Source organism: Solanum lycopersicum, chromosome 4 (genome assembly GCF_036512215.1).
Source record: "Solanum lycopersicum chromosome 4, SLM_r2.1".
Classification (NCBI taxonomy): domain Eukaryota; kingdom Viridiplantae; phylum Streptophyta; class Magnoliopsida; order Solanales; family Solanaceae; genus Solanum; species Solanum lycopersicum.
Window position 1 is genome coordinate 2,670,543 of NC_090803.1, and position 9,937 is coordinate 2,680,479.

Below are 9,937 nucleotides of genomic sequence, written 5' to 3' on the forward strand. Positions count from 1 at the left end.
AAAACGTTTTTTGACAAAGATAATTTTTATATTTAGTTAAATAAAAATATTTTTTATTTTTAATTATTTATCTATTTTGACAAATTAAAAAAAAGATATTTTTTTTACCTATTATATTCTTCATTAATTATTTATATAGTTAATTATATATAGATTATTATGTTTTCATCATTGAAGATGACTCTTGTGCAAATTTAAGTAGAGCTGAATCGAGGATTCATCCCATATTATAACAAAGGAAAGAAAGTGAAAGAGCTTTATAAGACAATATAAGCTAATTCAGTTAATATGTTTATACGTATTTTTAAAGCTCAATATGACGTAAATCAAAAAAATAAATCAATATAAGCCTATTTATCTAAATGAGTATATACATATGATAGATTTGAATTATAATATCAATCCTTTAAATTATTAATTTTTGATATTATTAACAATTTATCATATACTAAAAGTTATGTAAAGTTGTAAACAAGTCACATGGACATGACTATAATGTGAAAAAAGAACTAAATTCTAACCACATTTATGTTAAGTTTGTCCTTTCTCATTTGACAAATATTTTCGAAAGTCAAAACTGACTTAAAAATAAGTTTGATAAACTTTTAAACCAATTCAAACACTCTCTAATCTGGGCATATTGCCTTTCAATGTATTGGATCCATATTGTCATGGTTTTGGTATTAATTTCGGAAATTTCAACAAATAATACAATTAACTAGACACCCTTCATCGGAAAATTATATTTCACATATAAAGTTGGATATCCTTAACAAAAGTTAAACCTAATATATATATATATATATATATATATACACACACATTGATATGCAAAAGAAATACACACAATGTCACGATCAAAAATCTCATTATGAAATTCAATGTGTTTAGTTTAGGCATAGTTTTATCCAAATATTGGTTACTCAGTGCAATTGGCTATTTTTTAAATAATTACGTTTTAAATGAAATTGGATTTGGGCCAATTAATAACCAAAGGCCCATGGGCCGAAAAAACTAAGCCCAATAATATCCTTTTATATTGCTTCTCCATCACTAAACCCTAATCTCCATTGTCAAGCAGCACTGAAGGAGAAGAGCAACAATGGGTATGTTTGTTCATTTTTTACGTTTTCTGTAGTTTTTCTCTCTGTTCGTACTTTGAAATATCTGTTGAACCACCGAATTAACAGTATAATTTGTTGAACTGAACAAAGGCAGATCTATCGTATGAATCACTGTATATTTATTTGCGTCTTTCACATCGAGATTTGTTTCTTAGCGACTAGATTTAAGTTGAATCGCGAGGTCCTTAAGGTATAATAACAATTGCTACTTTAGTTTTTTTTACACATGATCAATGCTATACCCTAAATCTTTATCCATCTGCCATGAACAGTGGATTAAGAAGAAATAGTGGATACGTCCAAAATCTGGTTTGTCTGTGTGATATCGGAGTTGTTGAAAAATATCTCTCAGTTACAATTTAGACGTTGAGCTTAAGGTTTGCTCAAGACATACAGTTGAATACTTTGGGCATAAGTACCAGTAGATAGTAGCATCCCTGCCTTTTAAAGTGACCCGTATTATGAATGAGCGACGAGACGATTACAAATAAAGCATCTAGTTTAACTCACATTACAAACCAATGTAATTTAATTTTTAAGCACTTCTTTGCTGAGACCAAGTTGATAATTAGTCAGCTCTAAAATTATTAGAGCTACAAGTATATAACACACTGTTATCTCAGAGAAAATTGTCTAAGTAGTAACCCTTCTAATACAAGCAGAATTTAAATCACTGCATATTCAATTTTACTGAATATGCTGCATTTCCCTCAAAGATTGTCCTTTACTCCTTTTTATTGCAAAAAGCTGTCAGTTTTGTATATTTGATTGGTCTTATGTTTTACTCGAGAAGCTGGATAGGTAGAAAGTTTAAATAAGACAACGTTGTTTTGGATATTGGTATTGCTAGAATAGCAGCTGTTAATGTTTGATTTTGGTGGAAATGTAGGTGCTTACACTTATGTGTCGGAGCTATGGAGAAAGAAACAGTCAGATGTTATGAGGTTCTTGCAAAGGGTGAGGTGCTGGGAGTACCGTCAGCTCCCATCTATTGTCCGTGTCACCAGGCCTACCCGTCCTGACAAGGCACGCCGATTGGGTTACAAGGCCAAGCAGGTACGTTTCTGCCGCGTCCATCATATTACTTAACCACAGATATATTTCCCTTTTGCAACTTTTGTCCATAAAAAAAGTGAGTTTGGATGTTTCGTGTTTGAGATTTATGTTCTTCTCAATAGGGTTTATCCATTACACGTTTACTTTTTTGTCTCCCTGTGAGATACTATTTTATTTCTTGGTTATGTTTGAGTCATTCGTTTGTGGTCACTGAGATGCTTGTGAAGCTAGGCAATTGTGTTATTATTCTACCTTTATGTGTAGTTTGTAGAATCCATAAATAGAAACCCATGTCCACAACAGTGTTTCTTATACCCTTTAAAGGAACAGTATTATGCAGAAGTCGTTCTTTTGTAATGTTAATTCCACATTTATTTGTTTTCCATAATATGTACTTCAGAGTTGTGATTTAGACCATTATCTTTCTAGGGCTATGTGGTCTACCGTGTTCGTGTGAAACGTGGTGGAAGGAAGAGGCCAGTGTCCAAGGGTATTGTGTATGGTAAACCCACCAACCAGGGAGTTACCCAACTCAAATTCCAGCGCAGCAAGCGATCTGTTGCTGAGGAGCGTGCTGGTAGGAAATTGGGTGGTCTTAGAGTCCTCAATTCTTACTGGATTAATGAGGTATGTCTTTTTAACTTCTTTCCTGTTTCTTCTACTTGTGCGCTTTTCATCTTCTCAGTGCAAAGTCAATTGCCTTCTTTATTTCGACAAAGAAATGTGTTTCTTTTTCTGATAATGAACCACCTTGCCGACAGCCCTAATATAGCGGTTGCATTTCTTTTCTGAATATGCAAACACAACTTAGAAAATGGTTCCCTATCAAAATGCAGGATTCTACCTACAAGTACTTTGAGGTAATATTGGTTGACCAAGCCCATGCTGCTATTCGCAACGATCCAAGGATCAACTGGATCTGCAACCCAGTGCACAAGCACAGAGAACTACGTGGTCTCACTTCAGCTGGTAAGAAATACAGAGGACTCCGCGGAAGAGGACATCTCCACCACAAAGCTCGCCCGTCAAGAAGGGCAACCTGGAAAAGGAACCAGACTCTATCTCTCCGCCGTTACCGTTGATCTGCTTGACCTTTTTGAGACATTATCGTTTTGCTTAATATTTTTGCATTATCTGGTTTTTAGCCCTTTTATCTTGAGACATTACTATTTACTGTTGTCAGCCTGAGAGAGTTTACTGAATTAAAACAATAGATTGCAGCAAATTTTGTGTTGAAAGTGTGCATTTTCTTTGCTTATAATATCTGATTAAAGTAATGACTCTAAACAAATACCATAGATGAGTGATACATTTAATATGTTTTAAATGAAAAGCCCAATTTCATAAGCCCAAATTATGAAGAATTCTGATCTGACATAGTATGGGAAGTTTCCAGAATGTTCTACACCGAAAACATTCAACAGTCTTCAATCGTTTTGTTATACACACATTTTTGAGTTACAACCATTTTTTAATTTTCGAGTTTGAATTTTGAATATGAAAAATTATTAATTTTCGAATTTGAATTCTGAATATGAAAAATTATTGATAGGAAATTTATCTATGAATGGGGCTCTAAGTATTGAACGACGAAAAATAAGAAAAAGAGAGTAAATAATCACACTATAGAATAGTCATAGGTTATTCATTATCTATTTTTACATTTTCGACCTTCAGATTACATATTTTCAAATTCTATTTATATCCAAACATAACTTTAATTTTTAAATTTTATTTTTAAACTACTTTTTCAAGAAAATTAATTATTTTTCTCTTTGTAATGCAGATCTAATCACACAGCTTTACAAGAAATCAGAAAAAAGTTTGGCCTTTAAAGTGAATATTCATTCACACGTTTATTTTTCTTTTAATTTCTTTAGCTCTTTATGTCTTTCTTTTGTTTATTTTATTATTTTTGGTGGGGAAGGAAGTTTTTGCAAAGAATTTTTTTGAAGATTTCAAGGAATGACAAGTATAATTAGATGTACAAGTAGCTAATTTCCCCCTTTTTATTACTAAAAAAAGATTGACAATATAAATAATTTTATTTTATTTTAAAAAATAGTTAAACTTAAATGTTTTGAATATTTCAGAGTGAGCTCATGTTAAGTATTTGAATAAAATAAAATTTGTCTTTTAGAACCAATAAAAGAATTAAACTAATTAATTAGTAAAAGAATTTAAATTAATTAAATTTAAGTAGAGGGTATTTTTACATCAAAAGATGAAAAGCGGGATATTCTTAAATCAAAAACAAGACGAACGGTATTCTAGATCAAAAGGTGAAAGGAGAATAGTTTTGAGTCGTTTCAATAAATTGGAGGTATTTTTAGCTTTTTTCTGAATATTATACGAATAAAATAAAAATACAACTTTTATAATGAAGTAAAAAAAAAACATGTTATTGTTAATAGTGTCGGACCCAGAATTTTCATTTAGGGGTTCGAAAAATAAAAGTATAAACATATAAATAAGTCAACTTTTTTTCAAGGAATACGATCCTTGAATTCTTCTCTATTTAATATCACACTTTTAGCATGTTTTATTTGAGAAAAGGGTCAAAAATACCTTTGAACTATAGGAAAAAATCTATTCATCTTTTGGTCTAAAAATACCCTTCCATTCACCTTTTTGGCTCATTTATGCCCTTGAAACTAACAATTCTCTTTTTATTCTTTATTTTTTTAAAAATATTTATTATTTGTCATTCTCCTATTGTATAATATAAAGAGCGCACCTCAATTAGATTATTTATCATTATTTATCCAAACCAAAACAATATACTTCTTCAAGCACCCAATTTTTTTTTTAAAAAAAAATATTATAATTTTTTATTATTTATTTATTTTTGGATCTAATTCCTCTCCATTTCCTCAAATTTTTATCTAAATTTTAGATTCATGACAAAAGAAAAAATTAACGACTAATATTTAATTAATTAATACAAAAATTGATATAGATGATTAAAGTTTTATAAAAAAAATTATTATTTCTTACTCATAACAATATATTATTTTATCTAGAAATACAGTATACACATTTTCTCTATTCCTACTTAAATTTTCCCTATTTTTACGAACATCATCTTCTTTTTTAAATTTGTTTTTAATAAGTTAATCTTTTAAATAAAATTGGTTATGGAACTTTTTCTTTAAGAAGTTTTGTTTTTGGTCAGATTTTATTTATATCACATATTATTAAAAAAATTAATAAATAATTTTTTCTATTTGTTTATTTTTAAAAAAAGGAAGATAGGTATTGTGGCACTATTAATATTTTTATGATATATTAATTATTTAAAATAAGCTTTTTTAAAAAAATTAATAAATTCAAGAAAATACAAAAAGTACTAGAAAATTTACTTTATATATACCATGCAATTTTTCACAGAGGGGGTTCAGGTGAACCCCCTGGCTTAAATGTGGGTCCTCCCTTAGTTGTTAAGACCTAACTCTTAGGCACATAATAAAAAACGAAAGAAAATTTAGCTAAATCTTACTAGTTAAGGAGTTAATTACTTAGATATAGGGCTGGACATAAACACCGAAAAATCAAAAAATCAAACCGAACCTAATTATTTTGGTTTTGATTCGATATTAGATATAAATTTTGTATTTTTTGGTATTTCGATTCGATTTTCGATCGGTAATGTTGTGTTATTCGGTATTTTGGTTTACAGTAGCAACAACCCTTCACTTTCGAGTTTCGACGACTAGCGTCGACCAGACAACAGCCGCCAGTCGACCAGCAGGCAGAACAACAGCGACCGCGCGACCATCGATCAGCAGGCAATAACACGCATCAACCGCTATTCGATATGCCATCAGCCAACCTTTTCAGTTTCCACACAGCCATGCACCGACCACCGACCTCTCCCCATTTTCGGGGACCACCATCAGGTATAAATAAAATAAACTACAAATTTTAAAAACACAACAAAAAACCAAAATAACAAAACCGAAGCAAAATAATAAAACCAAACTATTTTGGTTCGGTACACATTGTAAAAGAACCAAGAATCAAAAAAACCAAAAAAATCTGAAATCAAATCCAAATATCAAATGTCTACCTCTACTTAGATACACTCTAGTTTGTAATAATACAAATCTAATTATCATATTATGGTGTGTCCAGATAAGCAAAGATACGTCCAGATGCATGTCTCTTGGGATACATGAAGTCAAAATTAGTCTATTTATTCTAGATACTATTTGAGTGAATTTTACGACTAATAGATAACAAATCTTGTTGGCATCCCTTGCCTCTCTCCCATCTCGCTAGCCACTCTCCTATGCATTTGGCATCACCCACATACATGCGAATCACACCATATACATACTAATACTTGTACCTAGTGTGAATCTACTGTGATTTGCGTGTATCTGCTATACATAACAAATCTTGCTCACTTCTCACCCTATTACAGTGCATCTGGTGAAAAATTACATGTATCTAAGTGTATCTTCCTCAATATATGATAAAAAAACTCTTAATCAGTAGTAAGATACATAATATTTTGAAAATATAAATAATAATAGCATATATGATAGTGCAGTATATCTAATTATGTAGTTTCTCCAACAAGAAAAAAATGTTCAACAAATTAATGTGATTTGGGTAAAATATTTTGTTTTATCTCTCAAAAGTTGTAGATAATTCAATCTATCATAGAATTCTTCACACTTAATCATGTATCGATGTTTAGGCCTATAACTCCTGGCCTGAAAAAAACATATAAATACATCCCAAAATTTAATAAGTTAATAAAAATAAAATAATATTCTAAATGTTATTCAAAATGTATAAAAGTTATATAAAATGTATGAAATATAGTAGGGCTTATTAATCAATCGGTCAACAATTTACCGTTTTCAACAATTTGATTTTGAAAAACGTGTCTTTCTAATATCAGTATGTCAAGAAGACAATAGAGTAAAAGAGGGAAAACAAGAATTTTCATATATATGCAGAAGTTTTAACACAAAGATGCCTGGAACATGTGGAGAAAAAACTTTGAAAGCGGAGGGAAAATTTATGTGATTTGAGCCGACTAAGGGCCCATTTGGATGGGCTTAATAAAAGTAGCTTTAAAAAAGTACTTTTGAAAGTGCTGAAATTTATTTTTAAAATAAGCAGTTATGTGTTTGGATAAAAGTGCTGAAGTTGTTATGCCAAACGTGAAAAGGGAAAAATGGAAGAAAGAGATGTTAGAGTTATGTGGGTAATTTGGAGATTGTATAAAAATATTAAGGGCAAAAAGATAAAAATGTAGTCAACTTAAAACAGCTTATAAGCTAAAAATAAAAAAGCACCTCTACCCCAGCTATTAACTTTTGGCTTAAAATAAGTTTTTTTAACTTAAAATAAGTTATTTTGAGTATTGCCAAACAGCTAAATAAGTCAAAAATCAGCTTTTAAGTCAGTTTGACCAGCTTTTAAGCTGAGCCAAACAGGCTCTAAAAGCAGATAGGAGCGAAAAAAGAATGACATTGCTATAGGTTCGATAATTAATTTTGATATCTTTGTCATTGACGTTGTCCTCAAAATACCCCTTAGTCAACTACTATCAGAATTTCGACAAGCAGGTCATTTTATGGATCTTTATATGTTTGACTAACTACAATGGAATATAGTCATTCTAAGTAAAATCTCATTATTTACAATTGTATTACGTTTCTATTAATAGAAATGAATTGGAATATAATGCTACAACTAACACAATAAATATTTCTAACAAAACAATAATAATTGTTTTGGTGACTAATGAACTATACTAATTACTTTTAATATTTCTAATTATCTAAATCATTGTATTTAGGGGTGTGCATGGGTCGGTTGGGTTCGATTTTAAGTATTATCGATTTGATTTATCGGCTTTTTATTTTTAAATATGCTGACCTAATAAGATATTTTTTATCGGTTTTTTATCGTTATCGGTTCGGTTTTCATTTAAGTGTCCGTAAAATATTATATGACTTCTTCCTTTTTAAATGTTTTGATATAGTGAAACAAGAAAGATAATGAGAAATTGCATCAATAAGACAAAATATAGTTCAAAAGCTATAATTACATGTCATGACTGCCAAAACATAAAATGGAATTTCTTATGCTAATCAAATTAAGACCTTTACAAACTTGCAAAAGGTACAACCTATAATTACAAACTAAAACTAACATAAATTAGCTATAGTTGTGAATCTAGTGTGAAGTGGGTAGAGTACTAATAATTTTATCTAGTTATAATGTCTAGTTATACATTAACTTATTAATATCTAATATTTAGGAAGGTTGAAGTTATAAATTATTATCGTCATCGATAACCTTATAAATTTTTTAATAAATCCATTAAAAAACCCCAATACCCAATAATAATAACCTAATATCATTTTTTTTATTCGATTTATTAATCGTTTCGATTTTTGCACAACCCTAATTATATCAAATTAACTAATACAATTATGAATATTTGTATATCTTGATAAATGAATTCCATACGCGCACACACTTGGGTTTAACTTCGATATAAATATAAATACTAATATATTTTCTTACTAATATATGTGTGTATATATATATGATCATTTTTTATTTTTTTGCAAGAATCTATACTTGAATGTATTTATATACGACATCACAGTAAATTTGATATTTTTATGAACGTACATTAATTTTTAAATAAAATGAAAATGTTCCACGAAAAAAATTAACGGTTAGATTAATTATTTTACCTTTTATAATTAGATCCGATCACACAACTTTTTTAGGCCTTTAAAGTGAATATTCACACGTTTATGTTTTTTCCTTTTGTAGCTCTTTATATCTTTCTTTTAATTATTTTATTATTTTTTGTGGGAATAAAGGAAGATTTTGCTAACATGGGAAAATATATTCAATCCCAAAAGATTTTTAATTTGAAAAAGCTATAAGATCAAAGATTAGTGCATATTGAGTTGTCATATTTCAGTGTAGTTGGTGTACATATTCTTCTTCAACCTTTATAAAGATTAATTTAAAGTATATATATGTTGGTAATAAATATATTTTATATTATTGGTTAATTTAAGGAAAAACTTGTGATAGCACACAATTTTTTTATTACCTATCACCTTTTCTTTTAATCATTTTACAAATGAGCTTAAGTTATATACACTCTCATAGTTTTAAACGATATTTATATGTGATCCTTTTTAAAATATGAAATTTCTAATCTCGAAATTAAGAGAAAGTATTTATAATATAACAATCTCTTACACATAATGACGCTATGACGGTATATCATAATCTAACATAGTTATCTTATACATGTGTTAGTAAAAGTAGGGGTGGAGGCAGTGTATAATGATCCGAACCTTCTCGTCAAAAAAATATTATTATTTATACATGATTAAATTTATTCTTTTTAGGTATGTATAATAGATGTCGAATTTCTTTTCACTGGTTCGTATGTTTAGTTCTCAAATTTTAAACCCTCTCATTAAAATTTTGACTCTACCACTGAATAAAGGATAATACAATATCACATAAATTAGTGTGAATATGAATACAAACTGACATGAACATAATTATCGAAAATTTATAAATAAATTACTTTAAATAGTACAATAATAATATATATTTGTGTACAATTTTACTTTATTCTAGATCATTCAAAGTAAAGCCAACCCACCACCCAAAGTTTAAATAATACCATTTAGCCCACTGCCCATGCATAAGACTACTACTATATATAGACTTGTTTATATTGATAATTTCATCAC

General features: G+C 29.2%; 1 protein-coding gene across 1 annotated transcript; it reads left to right on the forward strand.

Annotated features, from left to right (window-relative positions):
- Nucleotides 1-984: 984 nt before the first annotated feature.
- LOC101256173 (large ribosomal subunit protein eL15) lies at nucleotides 985-3,418 on the forward strand. The gene is made up of 4 exons (XM_004236853.5): nucleotides 985-1,106; nucleotides 2,014-2,180; nucleotides 2,610-2,807; nucleotides 3,017-3,418. Exons 1-4 carry the CDS (start codon nucleotides 1,103-1,105, stop codon nucleotides 3,260-3,262), a joined length of 615 nt encoding a protein of 204 aa, XP_004236901.2. The 5' UTR covers nucleotides 985-1,102; the 3' UTR covers nucleotides 3,263-3,418.
- The last annotated feature ends 6,519 nt before the right edge of the window (nucleotides 3,419-9,937 follow it).

Coding starts and splice junctions, on each gene's coding strand:
- LOC101256173 (XM_004236853.5), top strand. Junction 2,181..2,609: donor TGGGTTACAAGGCCAAGCAG/GTACGTTTCTGC, acceptor TTATCTTTCTAG/GGCTATGTGGTCTACCGTGT. Junction 2,808..3,016: donor ATTCTTACTGGATTAATGAG/GTATGTCTTTTT, acceptor ATCAAAATGCAG/GATTCTACCTACAAGTACTT.